Source organism: Pseudorca crassidens, chromosome X (genome assembly GCF_039906515.1).
Source record: "Pseudorca crassidens isolate mPseCra1 chromosome X, mPseCra1.hap1, whole genome shotgun sequence".
Taxonomy (NCBI): domain Eukaryota; kingdom Metazoa; phylum Chordata; class Mammalia; order Artiodactyla; family Delphinidae; genus Pseudorca; species Pseudorca crassidens.
This window is the reverse complement of record NC_090317.1, coordinates 116,932,072-116,955,535: the sequence shown is the minus strand read 5'-3', so window position 1 is coordinate 116,955,535 and position 23,464 is coordinate 116,932,072. Positions and strand designations below refer to the sequence as shown.

General features: G+C 38.1%; 1 protein-coding gene across 4 annotated transcripts in view; it reads right to left on the bottom strand.

The window, feature by feature from the left end:
- Window positions 1–1,255: 1,255 nt before the first annotated feature.
- Window positions 1,256–23,464, bottom strand: part of RPS6KA3 (ribosomal protein S6 kinase A3) — a 110,394-nt gene continuing 88,185 nt past the window's right edge. For 2 of the 4 annotated variants that reach the window (XM_067723310.1, XM_067723311.1), the window contains 8 exons: window positions 22,581–22,706; window positions 19,170–19,259; window positions 17,056–17,214; window positions 14,832–14,993; window positions 10,933–11,009; window positions 10,064–10,181; window positions 7,326–7,466; window positions 1,256–2,715 (listed from right to left, as the gene is read on the bottom strand). In XM_067723310.1, coding sequence (XP_067579411.1) covers window positions 2,575–2,715; window positions 7,326–7,466; window positions 10,064–10,181; window positions 10,933–11,009; window positions 14,832–14,993; window positions 17,056–17,214; window positions 19,170–19,259; window positions 22,581–22,706 — 1,014 coding nt within the window. In that variant the 3' untranslated portion in view covers window positions 1,256–2,574. Of the gene's footprint in view, window positions 2,716–5,882; window positions 6,680–7,325; window positions 7,467–10,063; window positions 10,182–10,932; window positions 11,010–14,831; window positions 14,994–17,055; window positions 17,215–19,169; window positions 19,260–22,580; window positions 22,707–23,464 lie in introns of those variants that run through there. The other 2 variants (XM_067723309.1, XM_067723312.1) reach the window with 2 other exon arrangements.

The following is a 23,464-nucleotide window of genomic DNA, read 5'->3' as shown; positions in this document are numbered from 1 at the left end:
TGTTTAAAAAAAAGAAATGGGAAAATGGGTCTGTCCAAGGAAAAAACAAAATAATTGACAAACGATACTGAGAGCTTAGCTGAGATCGGATAACATAAATCTGCAGTGGTATCCTTTTGCATAATTGTATGGTTTCTTCCAACATAGTTACTGCTCAGTGGATGCAGTATAAAGGCAAGGATGTAAGGAAATTCAGGGTGTTCCTGAGATAGAAGTTCAGGTGATCAACCAATGAGAGGCCTCAGAAGAACACAACCTGGCCAGCACCTTGATCTTGGACTTTTAGACTCCAGAACAGTGAGAAAATAAGTTTCTGTTTTTTAAGCCACCCAGTCTGTGGTATTTTGCTGTGGCAGTCCTAACAGACTAATGCACCATCATAGTATAAAACTACTAAAAATGTCAACTGTGAAGAAAAGGGCTAGCTGCAGGCCTACAACCCATTCCCTCTCTACCAGGAATCAAGACCTCAATCAAATTTTCATTTTATTTATTTTGGCTGTGCCACGCAGCTTGCGGGGATCTTAGTTCCCTGACCAGGGATCAAAAACGGGTCCCCTGCAGTGGAGGCTTGGAGTCCTAACCACTGGACCTCCAGGGAATTCCCCAAATTTCCATTTTAAAAGTGCTAATATTTACTAGCGGAAAGAAAATGAAAAATTCTTCTCTCTCAAAAGCTTGTAGCAAGACGCACTTGGTCTATAGAGATGGCTTATTGTAAAACCTGGAATTTATGAATTTATGAGGCATGGTTGGCTGGAGAATGAGGCTCATCATTTAAATTGTGTAATTAATGAGGTATAAAAAGAGGACGATGCAAAACCAAATGACTCCCTTTGTTTATACAATGTCTCTGAAAACACTGCCCAGAAGGAAACTGTCCTTTAATTTGGAATTCAAAATGCACCGTAATGAGGGAGAAAAAGGGCATTGTGGAGCTAAGCGTGGTAATGTTGGACTTCTCCAAGAGAAGACTGTTTCACCTGTGCCTAGTGATCGCCCTGTATCCTTTAAATCATTAATCAAATTTGGTATTGGCTACGATCTATGACTGATGAGTCTGATTTGACAAACTGTTTGGGTTAACCAAGACTTTGCGTAGAAAAATTATTTTGCACTTCTTATTAACTCAGAAACATTCCTGTTTTAAGGTCTATCAATCCAATTTGATAAATGTATACTTCAGATAGAATAATTTGATAATATGAAGGATTAACAGTCATATAATTGAAATAATCTCATAAAGGGACATACATGAATTTATTTGAAACTTTATTATATAAATTTTCATTTCTTTTAAAGATTACAAAACCTGTTCTGTGACAGGAATACAAGCAATATTGTTCCAGGATTATTCATGGATACATCTGAAAGAGCTCTGATTACACATTAATAGTATGATTTGAAAACTTCCCAGATTAGACTCTTAAGTAAAACAATTTAAAGTATTCAGTGATATTTAATCCTTTACAAGCATTTCGTAATTATGGCAGCAGGGCCAAGCATCTGATGCGATTTAACCACCAATAAAAGGTACAATACATGTGAACTCATGATATGGTGCCTTGGGCTTCTGGCATGCCTTACTAGAGAGAAACTAGTATAAAGTAAAATCATATATAATAGTAGAAAAATATTTGTGATTTTTTTCTTTTTTAAAAACTGTTTAAGTAGATACCCATCCCTTTCCCACCCATGGCCAAAAATGCAAAATAATTACATCCCTTAGGTGTATACCTTCCCTTTTGCTTAGGGTAAGAGTTAAGATAAACATAATACAGGTATGTAATTTTAAGAGTTAAAAACTCATCACCCATAATCATTAAGGATGCTAAGGAATGGCAATACCTTGAAGCTTTTTTTAAAAATTAAAAAACAAAGCCTTAGATGGTAAACTACACTTAGAGAAACGCAAACCAAAACCTTTATCCTTATGCCCTTGCTTTGTATTTAAGTTCTATTTTAAGTACTTGTTTGAAAAACTCAGTATACAGTTCACTCAGTACTATAGTGATAATAGGAGTAAAGATTTTCACTTCCATTAGATATTGAACTAATCTACTCAGAGAAGACTATTATAGCGACTCTCTTCTCACATACGTTTACATACATTGTACTCAAATGGTATGTGCTCTAAAGAGGTTTTCTTGAGGTTTGCACCTCTGAACTTAGTCTCTAAATTTTCCTTTCCACTAATCTCTATTCAATGTCATATACTTTGCTAGTTGCTCTGGGAGAAGTCATGGACATTTAAACAGCTTATCATGCACTTCAAGGTTATATGGCAAAATAATGAGGAAAGTGCCTTAAGAGGTAGGAAGTAGGCTCTCATCCCAACCCTTGGTATGCCCTGGTATGAACAGTTAAAAGACTGGAATCAAAGTGGTAAATGTGAGACTGATAGTAATACAAGGCTTAAGAAAATTAAGTCGACTTAGTTACTAGAATTCTTTGCAAACAGTCACATTGGAACCAGTTACAAGTCACTCGATCACACAGAATACAGCAGTGTCAAAAATACATAAAGCGCACTGTAGATACAAATTCTTCTTGGCCATCCATATTTAGTTATTATCATTCTGTAGATTCTTCACTAGAAAAAGTGGTTAAGCGTGGCTCTGCAGAATACCACACTCCCAAGAAAGCGAGTTTCATTCCTTCATTAACTGGTCTCCACCAATGGTCACTTGGGGAGACCAGCAAAATGTAAGCAATCTGGAGGTGAAAAGAGGACTATTTTCATTAATTGAAATAAAAATGCTGAGTTAAGTCAACTTATCTGTGAATTAAATAAGGCTCAAAGTATACATCCAGTTTGTTAGTCACATGGAGTTGGACCTTTCGGAGGGACAGAACTCTAGGACTGGATTGAAACCTCCTGGTTTAAGCACCAAGGTCAGCCATGGAACCCATCATATCTGTTCGTCACAGAAAGCAGACCTTTTCTGACCATTTACATTCCTGAGATATCTGTCCTAATGCCTTCATAAATCTCAAATGCTGGATACCACCATAAGAGAGAATTCTCAATAGTAAAGAAGACTGAAAAATTTTAGCTCATTTATAAAGGCCAGGAAGTAGAGAAAATCAAAGCCATGTTGAAATGTGTATTGCTGACTTTCATGGTGATGCACATCTATACCAAGCCCCCAAATCTTGAACGCTTTTCTGCTCTCACCTGAGGCTGGACGTACCCCAGCCTCTTTCTTACCCAACCCATGCTGCCCATTCATAAAATCTTTCCTGGGCTGAGGGTACAGGGCACAGCTAACAGGCTAGCCCCACCTCCCAAGATGTCCCCTGGTCCCAACAGCAACCACTTCTTAAAAATAGTTGGGAAATGGTTGGCCCAAACCTGCTCTTTGCAGCCCACTGTGTGTGAAATGTAGAATCTCTACTGCATACACACCACACCCTCTCCAGATACTCACTAAGTGACTTTTCCCACACGTCAGTCTCCAGCCTCACAGCATCTTGATTCTGTGCCCTGTCAAAATTATTATATTTTTGGACTTTTGGGGTTGCTTGTGAATAAATGAATCCATATCAGATCTGTTAAAGTGAAGGGTCTATTGTACTTAGAAGACATATCTATAAATTAGGAGCTGAAATGACTTACTTATACGACAGCTTAAAAGGACAAAAAACTTACCTTAATTTAGCATCATCACTTGAAAGGGAAGCTAGAAAACACATGGTAGTGTGATCCATATTTTCCAGTACGTGCTTGGTAACGTTAAGTCTACCATTCTGGATATTATTGTGGATTATAAGCTAAGAGGAGGTTTGTAAAAGTGGCCTGATAGTTTAGTTCCTTCTTTCATATTGAAATATCTTTCAGATTGAAATAAAACCTCCTGGGAGAAGCCCTGGTAACCAGCAGGACTAACTGGGAAAGGGCCTCACTACCACAACTATAGGGGCCAGGAGGAACTGGACTTGGAGAAATTAATGGAAAGGTTATCCCAGCACAAGCATTACATTTAGAGCACATTGTTGGCCAAGTTTGTCTGCTCTGTCAAAGGCAATAGGAACACCAGAATCACAGATGAAATAAATTATACTCGTGAACTGCTTTTTAGGCAGAAAGCCTCCAGTTTTGTGAACATATAACTTGCTTTTCTCCAATAAAACTGGCAGCTGTACTAGGCAAAGAAGGCATTCATATACTAGTAGAGGACTGCCCCAGGAAATATATAGTTTTTGAACAGCTCAGTTTGTGGTCGAGTGATAATACGAGGGGAAGGCAGCACGGTGTTATGAGGGAAAAAAACTGAAAGGGAAGTTAAGGATTCTAGTCTTTGCTTTGGGTCTCAGGTTCTTTACCTGCAATATGAGAAAGTTGGACTAGATAATTTAAAAGCATTTACACATTTACTTCTGGTTCTAAAAGATGATGATGGGCAATACACCTAAGCACTTATGGAATAGTGTTAGTGTCAAAAATCTGAAAATGCTATCTTTTTTCTGCCTAGAGTTACATTAACATTTTAAAAGTGACAAAAATTTGGGATGACCATGGTTGGGAACACTTAATAGAGGAGAAAGGAAAACAAAGCTTTCTTTCCAGGCATTGGAAAGCAGCTGTTAATAGTTAGCATCCATATACTCAAGAATATTTAAAAACTTTCTCCATCTAGATCTTCTGAAATCCCTCCTCCTATACATTTTTTATTTAGAAGATAAACTTACATTTGCTTTCTATGCAATAATCATTTTGTGTCACTTGGGCAAAAGGCATGATAGATTTCCTCTTTCCCTTTAATTGCACAGAGGAGAAATTAAGGAATAATGAGCGGCTTCCAAGATATTTAGATAAACCATGCTTTCCTGGCTTTGTACTCTCAGGGGAAGATTTAAAGCTTCTGGCAGGAAAAAAAGAGTTCTGATGTAAATGACTTAGCACATGACTAGGAAAGATCTGTTCAGGCACATTCTTGATGAGATAAGTTAAATCACGTTTTCCTTGCTCATATGTTTTTCATATTACATATTGATGTATGCTAGGTAGCTTGGCAAAGATACAGGTAATAATGGATGCAGAAGTTTCTTTAATGATATTGTGGAAACTAACAAATTAGATGTAGATAATGAATACTCTAATCTAAGCAGATCCAGTGACCATTATGAAAAGTGATCATTTCTGAAGTTAAAGAAAGCATTATATGAAACTAACACAATACTGTAAATCAACTATACGCCAATAAAAATTTTTAAAAAAAGAAAAGAAAGCATTATATGGCTATAAATCATCAGGAGGAATTCAGAAAACACTCAATGCTGAACATTCACTTAGCCTACCTCAGCTATGATTGATCAAGAATGTTTTATTCCCTAGAATAAGAAAGTTTAAGTCCAATTTCATAGAGAGGCCTGTGGCCTTTATTACATTCAAATTAGTGTTTAATATAGAGCATCTTAATGGGATAGAATTATGATTTACTTTTTTTCCCCAAAAAAGCATACTTTTCCTGCAGGTATACAAGAACAGGTATCCTGTTATTCATATGCTAAATTCTGCAATTTGATCTATTTAAACATGAACTATTCAATGGGACTTCAATGACCTGTTGCTAAATTTTCCTTCGCCAGTCTCTTCGCCATGCCTCTTAAAGGCCTTTGATGTATATTGGGAAAAATCCCAAATTTATGTCAACTACTAAGAATGGATACTATTTAAGATTAAAAGTGCAAGGACTACTTCCTTAATAAAGGAAAAAAGACCCTAAGGAGTTGCAAAGTATATGGACTAACTTCACAGGTGTACTCTTGATGTCATACCACACACATATGATAACTTTCTTTACCATAACAGCTCTCTAGGTTAGCCTGCCAGAGCACCTGACTTTAAGAAACAAACGAACGGACCAGTGAAACAGACATGGGGAAAGATATGTACATTTTGGAAGTATTACATTCAACAGCTGTTCTACAATCTGGCCATTTTTAGGGCTGTCCAACAATACCGTTAATCCAGGTGAACTATTTAACCAGAATTCATAGTCAATTGATTAATAATAGATTCCAAGTTAAACAAGGCATGTATACATTAAAGAAAGCAGTACAGAAATGTACTGTATATGAACTGTTTACAAAAACATACAAAATGTTGGATGGCACAAGGGATACAGTGCTAATATAAACGGATTGTTTAAGCTAAGTGCTTAACATAAACTGTCCATCCCTATAACTAACAAAGAATATTTAAGGGACATGAAATATCTCCTATAAAAATAATGCTATGTGGTGTAGAGTACTTTATTCAGTGTATTTTTAGGTGGTATTCATATGTTCATTATTCTTCTTGTTGATTCAGTGAATATATCTTCATCATGTTTCCATTTTCAATTCAGCCGAAGCTCCAGGAAAATCTAACCTGCTAACAATCATTTAAAGCGAGAAGAGACGAAAGCGGGAGAGCAGCAGGAGCAGCAGCATTATGGGTACCAGCTGGGACAGTGTGTGCCTGCAGGTGTCTCTCAGATATGTGCTACCTGTCGCCAGAACTTGTGCTATCAGCTTACACCATGGTACCAAATATCTCACTGAGGTCACTTCACAGGGCTGTAGAGGTGATTTTTTTAATACCTCTCCGCTGAGCAAGAGTAGAGCGGCCTACTGGTTCCAAAACTGGTGACTGATTACGGTTTAAAGCAGAGTATGTAGCTGCCATGGCACCCTGAAAACAGGAAAGAAAGGTCACAAATAATGACAATGGGTAGTCACCTGTACACAGAATATGAAATGATTTTTTCCCAGATATTTTCTTCATATGCAAATTTATATAGATTTTATTAGGCTCATAATGAAAATAACCACACAGGTCAAATCCTCTGATTTAACTAAAACTGAAGAGGCCAATGTGGGAGGTTGAAATTATCGATGAGAGAGGACACAGGTGGGCTCATAACAAGCAGTCCTTACTTTTCTCAGGACTATTAAACTTGTTTTTCCTTTGCAATCCTTTACCATGAGAGTCAGCAAGGCATGCTGTTTTAGAATTTGTATTTTGCCACTGCTGACAACCTCCAAGAGTCTGCTTTGGGTTGTGCGTAAGAAAGACAGGTACAAAGAAAAGTTAGGAAATCCATAAAGTTTATCTGATTGATAAATTCAGAAATCATTCCTAAACTGGTTTTATTATGCTATTTTGGCATGCCTTGACTTTTTCTTTTCTAAATCACCCACTGTAAGAGATTCCCACGCAAGAACTGGATGCAGGTTGAGAGGCAAAGTGAAAGGGCAAGGTGCTGTGGTACGGAGAGGGCGTCTCATAATCTCTCCTGGAGGACATGTGGCACACAGTGCCCAAATGGGCTGCTCACCTTGACTAGATGCGGTGCGTCCTGTCTGTTTAGTTGGTATTGCGGCAGTTGGTCCCAGTGGACGATCCAAGGATGTCTGAGCACAAGGGCAGCAGTCAGTCTCTGATGAGGGTCCACATGAAGCATCTTTGACACCAGGTCCTACAATGGGAAAAAGAATAATAAAATAAACTTAAACCTATGTTTTTCCATAGCACCTGATACTGTTGAGTATTCTTCCTTGGCTTCTATGACACTATTTTTTCCCACTAGCAGACCTTTGGGTGCAAAGCAATTTAGTCAATATGACAATTTGTTTAAAAAAAAGCAAAAACTTAGGTCTTTGTTTTCTCCTCCCTGAGTAACAGTAATTTTGGTGTATTACAAAGGGTAAATTTACCACATTTTCTGTATCTTTAAGGACTTTGGCTCTTTTTTTCCCTCAGATATTCTGAGTTTTCTACATTTTTGTGGATTTATTTATAAGTAATTTTCAGCTACTTAAGACGTTTCTGTGCTATTGGTAATGCTGAAAAGCAGTACATAACTGTTCAATAACAGGAATTAACTTGAGGGCTCTAAATGCTCCCCTCAAAGATTACAGAGTTATTTTTATTTTTTTTCTACTTCCCAATTTTGTGGGTATTCACCGTATTACATTATACTTGTAATCACAGGTCTTAACTGGACAAATTAGCAAACGTTATTAGTAATCACATGGCATTCATAAGATAGGCTGTGAGCTGGATGCAATTTTTTGTGCTCTATTTGTATCTCATCCTCACCTGCCTTGCACTCAAAAAAGCATAATAAAATGCAAGTGAATGAGAACCAAATTATAAAAATTATAGAGATAACCTCGACTTGCTTTAACTTATTAAAAAAAGCAGGCAGTATGTAAACTCTGATACTTTCTACGGTAACATTACTTGATATGCTTGACAACCGATCGTGACAAAGTTTTTGGTGGACTCCAATGGATAAGAACTACTACTTCACAGAGTGACCTTGAAAAAGGAAAATCTGATCACTACAATGCTTAGTATTTTTCAACAGTTCCCCAATACTTAGAGTAAACTCCAAATCTTGAGCATGATCAACAAAGCCTTCCATAATTGGGGTTCATCGGCTACCCTCTCACGTGTACCTGGTACTAGTCATACCAAACTCCTTGCACTGCCCTGGAGGCATTCTGCCATTCCCATTCCATCAGGACCACGCACGGGCTGATCCCTCAGCCTGGGATGGACTACGTCCTTCTGCTTCCCAAAGCTGCGTGGCGAATCCCTTCATTGCTTCTGGAAAGCTTTCCCTGAAATTTTTCTGATCAAGCATCATCTGTGAACTTCTTTAGCATACAAAACAGAGCATTGTAACAGCACATGTGACACTGTACTGTATATTTTTGGCTATCTCCCAACTAGACTGTGAGCTCTCTGAGATCAGGAATTCCATCTGAGTCACATCTTTTATCCCTGGAGCCTTCACTTATTAAGCACATTGTAGGTGCTCAATACATGAATTAAAAAGTAAACAAGGGGCTTCTCTGGTGGCGCAGTGGTTGAGAGTCCGCCTGCCGATGCAGGGGACACGGGTTCGTGCCCCGGTCCGGGAAGATCCCACATGCCGCGGAGCGGCTGGGCCCGTGAGCCATGGCGACTGAACCTGCGCATCTGGAGCCTGTGCTCCGTAACGGGAGAGGCCACAACAGTGAGAGGCCTGCGTACCGCAAAAAAAAAAAAAGTAAACAAGTACCCAGGAAAATGAATTATCTGGTTTAAAAAATTTTATTGTTAAACAAGGGGAAAGGCTAACCTATCACTTTAAATACAGTTACAAAACTAAGTATTATCTACACAGGCATTAAGCTGGTCAACTGAGGCTTCATCTCTATGCCAAAAGTATCTATAAAAATTTCTGACATACCCTATTTACTAATGCAATCACCTCAACTCAAGCACCCACCTCTAAGCAAAATGAGCCAGCACTTTTTACCAATATGTATCTTCCTCATCTCCTCTATGTTTTCCTTATTTTGAAATGAAAAACTTTGCTCTTCTTTTTAAAAAAGAATTTTCTCTAAATAAAGTGAAACTAAAAAAAAAAAAAAAAGTGAAACTAGAGCAGGGTTAGAAAGCAAATCAGCGTTATTCAGGGGATGGCAGGTCTTCCAGCGAGAAAGGCTTTCCAAATAGATTTCAAGCAGACATATAAAACTAAATTACTGTCTACTGTGAAGAAGATTGACCCTTTTCTTCATAATATGGACCAAAAATAGAAAATGGTGTAGTTATTCTAGGGAACAAGGGCTTTGGAATCAGCTATTTATTTTTGAGCATCCACATGTGCCTGGTGTATAACTGAGGATAAGTTCACACTAAAATTCTGGGCCTTGGTTTCCTACTGTGAAATGGTGATACTACCACCTATTTTACAGGGTTGTTAAGAGGATTAAATGGGATAATTTAGGTAAAGTGCAGTGTGAGGCACAGAGGAGACACACAAATCATGAAGACCACCACCATTATTATTCATCATGTTCATCAGTAAGAAGTAGTTTGAGATATATAGATAATAAAGCCAAACCAATATATTCTGGGAAAGAAACAAAATTAGTTGTCAATTTTTGAGTTTGAGTTATTTGGTAACATCATTTCAATACAACTTTATAAACAAGTTTCTAACTGATATTATTTTTTCTCACTAGGGATTATGAAAAATTATTTTCTCAAAAGCTTTTAATAGGAAGCCATACTTACCTTTGCTGTGTCTGAAACAGAATTCCAGTAGCCACCACTGAGTGAGAATTTTCCACTTCCTATCCGTGCCAATATTTCCTCTGGTGTATCATCAGGGCCATTTGCAAATGGAGTGTAACTAATTTATAATAGAATTAAAATGCTAATGAATAAAACTTCTTTTTTGGTTGGTAATTTTTATATTTATTTGCAGTAACCAAAAGTACTCTAAGTAGTTCATTTAATGTAATACTTTATTAAAACCTACTAAAGTAAAAAAATAACAACATGAAGCTTCATAAAGCACCAGGTCAAGATATAAGTTATGAAATATTAATTTAGATTTAATACACAATAATATAAATAAGATATGACACATTATAGAATAAAATATTTAAAAGAGTATATGGGGCTTCCCTGGTGGCGCAGTGGTTGGGGGTCCGCCTGCTGATGCAGGGGACGCGGGTTCGTGCCCTGGCCCGGGAGGATCCCACATGCCACGGAGCGGCTGGGCCCGTAAGCCATGGCCGCTGAGCCTGCACGTCCAGAGCCTGTGCTCCGCAACGGGGGAGGCCACGGCAGTGAGAGGCCCGCGTACCGCAAAAAACCCGAAAAAAACAGTATATGTTTATGACATAACTAGACTACAAGAAAGATATGGAAAAAAATCAACTTATGACCTCAAGACATTAATAACACTACACTACAGAAAACAGTAATGATATAGCTATAAATATGAGAGAGAGAGAGGAAGATAGGATTGTATTATTAAACAAGATGAGAAAATATGGAAGGAAAGATATTACAACATAGAGATTGAAAAAATAAACCTAGATAATTTAAACAAAATATTGATAAATAAATGCTTACAACATATGGTACATACTCACCCAGTGAGCATTGTATAGAGGAGGACACCAAGACTCCATATATCACAAGCTGCATCATAGCCTTGTCGTTTTAAAACCTAGAAAAAGTAAAAATTAGTATTAACACACTGCTGTTTATTATATAGATTTGGATAGGCTGTGAACTGAATTATATCTCCTAAATCAATGCACACAAGAAAAACAGAACATGATTAACAAACAAGGCAATATAGTAATCCTATTCTAGAACCTTCTACTACTAATAATTCATATATATAAATTTAATTTTTTTTTGGCATTTTAAATCTTTTTTTTTAAAGTTATTTTATTTTATTTATTTTATTTTTGGCTGCATTGGGTCTTCGTTGCTGCAAGCGGGCTTTTCTCTGGTTGCGGTGAGCGGGGGCTACTCTTTGTTGTGGTGTGCAGGCTTCTCATTGTGGTGGTTTCTCTTGTTGGGAGCACGGGCTCTAGGCGCGTGGGCTTCAGTAGTTGTGGTACACGGGGCTCAGTAGTTGTGGCTCGCGGGCTCTAGAGCTCAGGCTCGGTAGTTGTGGCGCACAGGCTTAGTTGCTCCGCAGCATGTGGGATCTTCCCGGACCAGGGCTCGAACCCATGTCCCCTGCATTGGCAGGCGAATTCCTAACCACTGTGTCACCAGGGAAGCCCCCGGCATTTTAAAGCTTAAAACTTTATTTCCTTCTCGGTGAACTAACAACTGCTTGGGACTCTGGCCATGGACCTATGTCAGACACGTTCATAGGTGAGAATTGTATAAATTTAAATTTTGATATTCAAATTAATTTACTGAATGCTGCTGTGGCACACAGTGGACTATAAAAATAAATTGAAGGTAAATTTCTTATTTAAATGTATTTATATTTTGTATGGGGCTGCAGAAACGATTAACATAAAACAATTAAGAAAACATATAACTAAGTATAAATGGTATAGTGTAAAACTGTTCTTTTATATATATATATATAATTTGATTTACTCAAGCATTTAATAATCACCAACTATTATCAGGCATAAACTGTGACAAATACATTGTGACCACCTAGAGGGGTGGGACAGGGAGGGTGGGAGGGAGACGCAAGAGGGAGGACATATGGGGATATATGTATATGTATAGCTGATTCACTTTGTTATAAAGCGGAAACTAACAAACCATGGTAAAGCAATTATACTTCAATAAGGAAAAAAAACTGTGACAAATACAAAACAATGGTTTTCCTTAAGAAAATCAGAATCTGGCAAAGGAAATAAACATATACATAGTTAACAATTCAACATGATAAGTATTCTAACAAAACTATATGTGTAAAGGATATGAGTACAAAGATGAGGAAGCAATTCATTCTTGATATGGGGAGAGAGGGAAAGCTAGGAGCAGCCTGCTTGTATTGGGCCCATAAGTAAGAATTCAGGAGGCAAAGTGAAGAGGTGGGGGAGGGCAGAGGACACTCAAAGGGCAGAGGCAAGAGAGCAGAGCCTGCTTAGTGCCAGGCAAGTTCAGTGTGGCCAGATTTCCAGACAGGGGATACTAGAGAGACTGAAGGGCTTTTTAAATTATTTATTTATTTGGCTGCGCCACACAGCTTGCGGGATCTTAGTTCCCCGACTAGGGATCAAACCTGGGCCCCAGCAGTGAAAGTGCTGAGTCCTAACCACTGGACCGCTAGGGAGTTCACTGAAGAGCTTTTTATAAAAAGCTTGTTAAGTAATCTAGATTTTTTTCCCTGCAGGCAATCAGATGTTATTGAAGCATTAAAGAGGAAAATAAAATAAGTGGATGTGTATACCAGAAAGATAACTCAAGGCATAGAGGAAATGCTGGCAAGAAGAGAGAATGGAGACAGGCCACCTCACAGGAGGCAATTTGTAAGGCAGGACATGAAGGGGAAGACATAAAGATAAAATGGGAAGGACTTAGTAAAGATTGGATGTATAGGGCTTCCCTGGTGGTGCAGTGGTTAAGAATCTGCCTGCCAATGCAGGGGACACGGGTTTGAGCCCTGGTCCAGGAAGATCCCACATGCCACGGAGCAACTAAGCCCATGTGCCACACCACAACTACCGAGCCTATGCTCTAGAGCCCGCGAGCCACAACTACTGAGCCCATGTGCCACAAATACTAAGCCTGCACTCTAGAGCCCATGCACAAGAGGAGCCACTGCAATGAGAAGCTCGTGCGCCGCAACGAAGAGTAGCCCCCGCTCTCCACAACTAGAGAAAGCCCGCCTGCAGCAACGAAGGCCCAATGCAGCCAAAAATTAAGTAAATAAAATAAATTTTTTTAAAAAGAAAAGCATTAAAAAATATATCTTACTGTATGTTATACGGCAAGATAAAATTTAAAAAAAAAGATTGGATGTATGGGGTAAGGGAAAAGGGGTCTACAATATTTAGGAATCAGAATGGAAAGGATGTGGCAACAGACTAAATGTGGAGAAATAACAGAGAAGGAAGATTTCAGGAGGACTTTAAAGTTTTAACCCAGATGACTAAATGGTAAAGAGGAGACAAAGAGTTAAAGAGGTCTAAGGACGGTATGATCACTGAAGATTTCCTGAAGGAGAATTTAGAGGCAGGGTCTAAAGCAAAAAACATTCCAAAAACCATTCCAGTGTGCCAAGGCATAAAAGCTACATGGTGATTTCAAGAAGCAGACTGCTTATATGAAGCAGGAAACAATCATGAGGAAAAATTAGATGGCTGGATTAGGGGGCCACGCTTGGACACCAATGTGTGTCAGAGGCTGTGGATATGTGGACAAAGAAGAAAAGAATCTGTCCCTCATCAGTTCTAGTATCTCTGGGAGAACAGACTCAAATAATCTTTAAAAAATATTTTTCTATCTAAAAAGTAACAAAATTACAAAAAGTTTGGAAAACAGAGGGGGGATCCAACTATCTTAACATTATCAACTATTACAATTTTTGTGAAATATCTAGCACATGGTAAAAGCATAGACTTTGCAGCCAGGTTGCCTGGGCTCAGATCTAGATCTGACCACAGGCAAATGACATCACCCCCTCACTGTGCACCTGGTTTCCTATAAAATGCAAATTAAAGTACTCACCTCACATAAGTTATAATGAGAATGAATTATTATATATAAATTATATCTCTGAGGATGAAATCCGTTAATACATGTGACTGGCACATAAGCCCTATATTAGGATTAACTATTGTAGTTACAATTTTTTACACAGTGATAATCAAAAGGCAAGAAATTTTGAGGGCAAAGCAGTGGATTTTAGAGTTGCTACAGTGGGGAACTGCAATTTCTTAGGAAAAGAAGCAACCTGATCAAAGCAGTGCTTGAAGAAGACTTCAGCAGCTTTGTAGCTTCTTTGTGGACTGATCACAGAACGACAAAAGGAAGCAACGCGCACCTAGGCTGCGGCAGTCATCGGGGGTGTGGTGAGGGAAGCAGGGGCTAGGATGGCAGTTCTGTGAACAGAAGAGCCCCGAACCGGTTGCAGGGGATAAAAGAGATGGTACCTGGTTATACAGCTAAAGACAAGAAGAGCCCATGGTGTTTTAGCCTTAGAAATACAAGGAAGATGGTGACAAAACCAGGAAATTCGAAGGGTGTTAGGAAAGGGGAAGAATAAGCTAGTTTCCATTTAACTCCATGCACTGACAAGCACGGAAGTGTCAGTGATAGTAGTTAGCTATAGATGTGTGATTATGCAGAAAGACAGAAGTCAGAGCGGGAAAAGCATTATAGGTAGTACTGGATTGATGACAGGATGAACTACCAACAGAAGAAAAAGGGCTGACATTTTATTCTAATTATTTGCTCAGTAACTAACTCTTCAATTAAACAACTATTAACTATTCTATATTAAACACAGTAAATGAGTTTTTAAATATACTGAAATATTGCAAGCAAACTCTTTTGCAATTACCTCTGGTGCAACAAAATTTGCAGTATAACAAGGAGTCATGAGAAGACCATTTTCTGCTCTTAGCTGTTTGGCAAAGCCAAAATCACAAATTCGAATAGATTCTGGATTGCCAGATTCATCCACATAAAGAATGTTGCTAGGTTTCAAGTCTCTGTGAACCACCTAATTGAAATACAAATTAAAGAGGTGCATTAATGATACATTTCCATTATGGAAAATTATTTATTCACAAACTGTCAAGCAATGCACTTAACAAGATGATGGGTACCAACCTTTACATTATCCCAACATTATAAAATGCTGACAGTGTAATATAACTGCAACACAGAACTGGGGCAAGGAGAGGAGGAAGAAAGAACAGTACTTACCTTCCCCCTCTTTGTCCAATTAAGTAAGCGGATTAAGGAAAAATGCAAATAGCAGTAATATCTGTCTCCAGGTTATTCATCGTTCAACAAATATTTATGGAATGTGTATCATGTACCAGGGTATTATACAAGGAGCTGCAGATACTTTGGTGAACAAGACCTGTAAGATCCTTGCCTTTATATGCTAGGAACTTAGTAGTAAGGGAGGCAGAGAATAAATAGGTGAGAGATGGGGCATAACTCGGGTGGGTCAGGAAGGGTCTCTAGAGGAGGTAACAACTGATCCAACATCTGAAGAACAGAATGAACAAGCCAGAAGAGTGGGGGTAGTCATTCTAAGTAGAGGGAATGGCGTGTACAAGGGATGAATACAACAAACATATACAGACAGGCTCAATGGAACAGGCATGGGTTTTAGGAGTAAAAAGGAAAAAAAACTCCCAGATTTACGTAAGTACTGCCTACTTGATATCCAAGTAACAAAGTCACAAACACAAAAAGATACCATTCCTTTAGAGTTTGTATTACTTTCCCCCTTTAATCACCTACTTGAATACTTCTTTTATCATAAGCCTCTCTGACACTCCTTATTAGACTTATGTGTTTCCTCCATCACCAAATTCTGAGTCTATGTTCTAATCAATAACCTCAGTTTTAGGTCCTAACATCCGGAACACTATTTCTCCAGAACATTTTAATAACTAATTACTGCTGAGGCACTGAGAAAAGAACATAGAAGAGTTAGATGACTGCAAACTCACAAATTCTTCAGTGAAAACTGAGTTCTACCAATTTCCAATCCCAGTACTAGGCAAATCTTGAGCAGCTACAAGTCAAGAAGCTCTAGAATTAAATTAACACATTTCATTTGTTAGCTTCTAGGGGCAAAGAAAACGAGAATAACGTACTGAAAATAAACTCCTTAAGAAGAGATCTCTTATTCTTTTCTTGCTTCCCATTCCTCTTCACTCCTCTGCTGTCCTCCTTTCCTTCCTCCCCTCATCTCTCCTTTGTTCCCCTTCCCTCCCAGACTTCTCTTCTTTTAAAAATATGATTTTTTTTTTTGCCACTTACTAAAAATCTATATGCAGGAAGAAAGGAGGAAAGCATCCACCATCCAGAAACCAGGTGGCTATTTGGCCTCATCTGTTTGAAGGATTTCCTTTTATAAGTGAATACAACCCATGACTCTCTGGTTCACTTCTAAACTTGAAATGGGCCCAGTTCTCAAAAGTACACAGTGGCCTAGCAAAAACGGTGCTACATCTTCCAGGTCACAAACTCTCACTCACTTCTTGGGAAGCATAAAAATTTAATGTTTATAAACAAGCTAAAATTTCAAAGTAGAACTTCAAGCTCATGACATGTACACACTGCTATATTTAAAATGGATAACCAACAAGGACCTACTATGTAACACAGGGAACTCTGCTCAGTATTATATAACAACCTAAATGGGAAAAAAAATTTGAAAAAGAACAGATACATTTATATGTATAACTGAATCACTTTGCTGTACACCTGAAACTCTCACAACATTGTTAATCAACTATACTCCAATATAAAATAAAAAGTTAAAAAATTAAATTAAATTAAAAAAAGAAGGAAACAAAAAAGAATTTCAAGCTCAATGGGAGAAGTCTACATAGAGGAAGAACAGTAGGATAATTAAGCTAATATATTTTTCATTACAGGCATAAACTAACTTCTACCTTTGTAATTTCAGCTCAAACATTAAGAAAGAAAAGGTAAGAAAAAGAGTATTTGGTATTTTATATCAAATTTTATAAGATATTATACATATATGTGTGTGTGTGTGTGTGTGTGTATATATGTAAAACGTTAAAAAGACTTACCCCTTGTGCGTGAAGATATTCAACAGTTTTGGTTATAGTAAACAGGACAGCACTGGCCTCTCGTTCAGAGAAAAATTTCTGTCTAAGTATTTTATCCAGCAATTCACCCCCTTTCATAAGTTCTGTCACTACATACACATATTTTCCATCATCATATACCTGTAACATTTAACAGCAAAATGTAAAAAATTATGTGAAGCTTTACATGTGCTCAGCACACAGTTTGGCATAGTAAAAGAGAAATTAAAACTCACTTTATATACAAGGAAAATTTTACTTATCACAACCAATGAAGGATATAAAATTTGCAAACGATTTTATACACATAAAGATATTAAAATAGGAATTGATGAGACTGAATGTCAGAAAAATAACCTTTAGTTTCCTTCCGTGAACCTTAACTCATGGCAATCAAAATAAGTATGGGTATGGTATCCGAAGGGGCACTGAACTTCTGCTCTTAGGGTGTGTTCCTCTTGATCTTTCTACCTACTCATGATGAGAGGGACTGGTAGAAAGACATGCTGCTGTGATTTTCCTGGAACTTCTGCAACTGCAGAACTTCTGTATTTATACAAACAGTACAAAGAATTATTCTGGTTTTGATTAAATCGAAAGACAAGCTGTGGCAAGAACTAAGTAGGAAGATTAAGTAGCAAAGAGAAATTCCATTCAACCACGCAGAAGCATACCAATTTACTCCTAATGTCGAAAAAGAAAGCTCACTGTAATTTTGGATTTGTACTCTAGGCACTCCCAAACTGAAATAACCCTCTCCTTAAACTTCAGGCCCTTTTATTCCCCTCTTCTCATAGAGTTACTGCACACCTTTGCTTAGCTCCCTAACAGGTACCATGTATTAGGGCCCCAAATATGGAGAAAACAAGGTACCTGCCCTCAAAGTTTTTATTCTAGTAGGGAGAAACAGACATAGAAATAAGAGTTTAAAAAAATGTTGGAGATGCTGTAACAAAAGTGGGGATAATTTTAGAGACTTTGGAATTTGAAATGAAGGAAGGAGCAAAGATGTAAAAAATAGCAACAGCTTAGGGAGTTCCCCAGGTAAGGCTGAGAGAAAGTGTTTTCTACATTTCCTTTTTAATTTACTTGGCTGGATTCTTGGAGGTTATATTAATTAAAGAGTCACTTAAGTGAAATATTTAATGGGACTAAGTTAACATTCTCCTCTAACAATGAACAGTGATAAATTATTCTGAGGAAATTAGAGTTTCAGTTAGGAAGGAGAAGGGAGGATAAACGTTGGTATTCACAGAACCTCAGAGGTGAAAGCTACCTTAGGAGTCCTCTGGCTTAGCTGGCTACATGACACTTCTGGTCTACAATACCCAGACACGGCCTTTCAGCCTATGTGGGCACCATGAGCAAGAGAGGACTTAATGCTGCCTGAGGAGTTCGCACCCTTTGCCAACACCTCTATTATGATGAAAGCTATAAGTAGCAGGGAAAGGAAACTTCACTTGTCTGGGGGGTGGTGATGGGCAGGGCAGGATTCCTGAAGGAAGTAATGCCTTAGCCAAGTCTTAGTTGTGTGGTAGTTAGCCAGGCAAAAAAGGGAAATGGCATTCTCAATTGAGTGAATCATAAATTCAAAGACAGAGCAGCAGAAGAAAACGAGGTATGTTAAGAAAAATTTGTACATACTTGAGCATGGCTGGAGCATAGGGTGTGTGAGGAAGTGTGAAAACTACTACAGATGGAGGAATGCAGGGACCAGAGGTGATGGGGAACATGAACTGTAGGCAGGGAAGTAACATGGTTAGATAGAAGGGACAGCTCTCTCTGGCAGTACTGTGGAAGACAGTTTGGGGAGCCTATGGAGCCTGAGACTTGTCAATCCTGAACATAATTAATACCCAAGTGTTCCAGTAAATACTGATATTAAAAGCAATAACGTAATACTTTTTTTTCTTAAAGGCAGAAAAATTAACTAAACATTTTTCTCTATAACTGGAATTATGCTATATATGTTGGCCTCTAATTTATTTTTTTTACTCACTATATCGAATTCTTTGTCTACCACATGATATGTGAAAACATTCCAAATATGAGTTAGACGACTGAGTCAAATGATCTACGTTAAAGAATCTACTTACATCCTTTAGAGTAATAATGTTTGGATGTTGTCCATAACGAAGAAGAATTTCAATTTCTTCTGTAGGGTCTCTCTTGCTTTTATCAATAATCTAAAAGGCAAATATTTATCATAAAATCTCATGAACTATACAGTATAAACGTTAAGTATTTACAGCTACAGGCTTAGGTGTTATTTTGTGTAAACACTGTATTTATAAGCCATTTATCAACCATTTTTATTCAAGTACCTGGCCAGACTGTCTAATCAAAATTTGAAAGCCAGTCTTGATATAGATGGCAAGGCTGTAAAGTAAACTCTACGCCATGAGTCACATTCAAACCAGGTCTGTCTAGTTTAAGTTTTTAGCAAGTTTAGGATTTAATAAAAACTCAAAAGCCTCCAGAAAAGGTACCAAGAACACAGTTAACGTATCTTTCTTCCAGCCTTCAATGTCTTACACCTTTGGGAACGCAGTTAACTTTAAAAAAAAACAAAAATAAGATTTATTTATTTGTTTATGTTTGGCTGTGTTGGGTCTTCGTTGCTGTGCGTGGGCTTTCTCTAGGCGGCAAGTGGGGGCTACTCTTCATTGTGGTGCGTGGGCTTCTCATTGCGGTGGCCTCTCGTTGCGGAGCACGGGCTTCAGTAGTTGTGGCACGTGGGCTTCAGTAGTTGTGGCTAACAGGATCTAGAGCGCAGGCTCAGTAGTTGTGGCACACGGGCTTAGTTGCTCTGCAGCACGTGGGATCTTCCTGGACCCGGGCTCAAACCCGTGTCCCCTGCATTGGCAGGCGGATTCTTAACCACTGCACCACCAGGGAAGCCCTCAGTTAACTTCTAACCCCTATCAATACAGATAATTAAGAGCAAGATGTATTTATAATATCACCGTTAGCATTTGTTTATTGAATTTACTTTCTTTAATAAAATGCTTCAATGGAATATCCCATCAGTTGTAAGCTACTTATAAAAAATTAACAGTTATGTAGAACAAACTTTATTTTTGAAGCTAGGCAGAAAGCTAAGCAGAATACCATACCTAGAATTCTACTTGGCTAGAATGAAGTTTAATTATTACAATAAAGCCCTTTAAAATACTAATTTAGCTTTCCAACTCTTTTATGTCACCTGCTTCTTAAAAATACTTCTCTTAACGTTTTCATCTGTTAAAGTAACATTATATTTTTAAAAAGGCAACAAGGACTTCCCTGGTGGCACAGTGGTTAAGAATCTGCCTGCCAGTGCAGGGGACACGGGTTCGATCCCTGGTCCAAGAAGATCCCACAAGCCGCAGAGCAACTAAGCCCGTGCGCTACAACTACTGAGACTGCACTCTAGAGCCTGCGAGCCACAACTACTGAAGCCTGCGTGCTCTGGGGCCCATATGCCGCAACTGCTGAAGCTCGCACGCCTAGAGCCCATGCTTTGCAACAAGAGAAGCCACTGCATTGAGAAGCCCACACACCGCAACGAAGAGTAGCCCCCGCTCGCTGCAACTAGAGAAAGCCTGTGCAGCAACGAAGACCCAATGCAGCCAAAAAAAAAAAAAAAAAACTGAAAAGAAAAAAGAAAAGGCAACAAGTTTTCCTTTCATTTCATCCAAAATGTAGTCTGAAATAAATTTTGTGACCTTCATACTTTCAGTTTTAAAACAGCTTAGTAATTATGTATGCAATAAGTACCCAAACGCTTCAGCATCCTAGGAAAGAGCTTGCAACTCTCAATATGAGCCAAATCTGCTACCTGAAATGGATTTAGTTGTGAAAACAGTTCTTTATTTGGAGAACAGGTAAGTCAAACATACAGGCGTCCACTGTGATCAACTGCAAATGATAGTGTAGAATCAGGCAAATGGATGATTAAGAAGAAAGGTCCATGGAATAGACATGCTGACTCAAGGGAGATGATTTGGGGTTAGTCTTTTGAAAACCAGAACACATTGGGAGGTTTTATTTTATTTTTAAAAATTTATTATTTACTTATTTTTTGGCTGCATCACATGGCTTGTGGGATCTTAGTTCCTGGACCAGGGATTGAACCCGTGCTCCCTGCAGTGGAAGCGTGGCATCCTAACCACTGGACCACCAGAGAATTGGGGAGGTTTTATTTTGGGCAACATTCTCTCTGATCTGCTAATCTTGAGCCCAGCTTACATTATATCCATAACTCTGCTTGTGAATCTTAGATATGTAGTAATTTCAGTAGAATCAAGTGCTGGGATTGGTTTTAGGGATGTAATTTAAGTCACAAGAATCCACATATAGCTGGAGGATGTTCTCAAGGTTTTGGTATACTGCTCCTGGTTTCTATAATTTGAAGGGGGCCTCAGGACACTTCTGCTTTTTTCTGATGTGTTTATGGAGGCAAGATACATTCTTAGATTGCCTACCAAGTACATTATTCACATTCTCTCCTTTCATGTGTGCAGTTTGAAAATTTCTATGTACCCCACATTTCACTGAGTAGAAGAGCAAATTAAAATGTATTTCTATGGTTCATCCTTATAACTGACAGAATGCCTTACAGACACTGATGACTTTTTAGAACAATTACATCCAAGTTTAAGATAGCAGCAACCATTTTTGGGTGTGTCCTCCCAGATATTTGCTATGCATAAATAAAGCACATTTATTTTTACTTTTACACAGTAAAATCATATTAGATCTAGATAAATGGACAGACTGGTGGAAGGATAGAAGTAATAATAATTAATGCCACTTTCCCCACTAACTAAACACGAGCTACCCATAGTTATAGACTAGTTCTAAGGCTCAAATTAAGTTGAAAGCTTTAGACATTACTTGAATTGTTTGTGATGGGAGAGCAGAGGCATCCAACTCAAGAAGTGAAAAGGCAGAAACTTGAATATAGTATTTGTTCACTTATAACTAAAGGTTTGGACTCGAACTTTATTATAGAGGTATGTGCCTTGGTTTTTGGCTTAGAAAATCTTTACTGTCTTAGGATGCTTGACGAACTTAAAACAGCTAATGATAATATATTTTATGACAGTGGTTCTTATTCTTTTATTGGTTCACAGATCCTTCTAAATGTGAAAGGTGGTATGAACATTTTTGCCATAAAAATGTAAACATACAAAATTTGGCATATAATTCCGAGGAACTCCCTGACATCTTGACCATAAACGGGGGACTTCTGAGAGTACACGGGGTGCTACTAAAAACCAGGTCAGGTGTAAAGTGGTACTGCCCTCCGCAAACTGGATGTATGCTGCCTTACCTTTTGAGCTCATAGGAGGATCTATGGTTCCAGATTAAGATCCCTGAAGATCACTAGCCAGACATTTATATCAACCTTACCTTTTTATAACAAAAGGCACACTTACCAAAGAAGACTGTAATTTTTAACTGGTACTAGCATGCATGAATAAGAACTGTTAGAGGTGCATTTGAAATCTAAAAACACTTACCTTCACTGCAAACTCCATGTTTGTGGCTTTATGTATACATCTCTTGCAAACGGAGTAGGAGCCAACCCCAATATCTTCTTTTACTTCATATCCATCAGTAAACTGAATACTGTTCCTGTGTAACTGCTACAAACACAATTATAAATTGATGAAGAGCCCTGTAATGACTTTGGTACATTACATAATAGGGAAACATGTTACTCAGCATGCACTGTTGGCCTTAACTATAAATATAAATGAATTTAGTAAAAATAAAAATGAATTTTTCGCATATATTCTTCTACAACTGTGCACTTCTGAAGTGTCTACGATACAATGCACAGCAAGAAATATGCCTTTAAAAAAAGCTTATGTTGAAAAGAAAAAACTGAATATGTACAACAAGAAACACAGAGCTACGTGATAAGGGGCCGACAGCCTTGCCAGTGGTTATGCCCCATTCTACTCCCCAAACGGCTATAGGTCTTTGAAATACCTTTGCAAACGGGGAGACATTTGAAACCTCTGGTATAGAAGAAAAGATTTAGGAGGATTCAGAATTAGAACATCTGGATTCGTCTCTCCGATGCACCGCACAGAAATCATAAACATACATTCTATAGAATTCATCACATGCTTGTCATAGTAAAAGGGACAGACTATTTCAACATGAACTTTGTTCAAAAAACAGTGCTTAAATTGGTTTTCTAGAAAGTGGAAAGCAAGATAACTGACTTGTGAAAAAAACTTTAGCGCAAAAGCAACTTAATCATCAAGCAAATTCAAGCACTAAGTATACCCTAAAAACAATTCAGTGCTTCAAAAGATGTATCTAGTTCCCTCTATGATTAAGAAGATGAATTAAATTTACCTCTCCATGATACTACGATGGGAAGAAATAAATC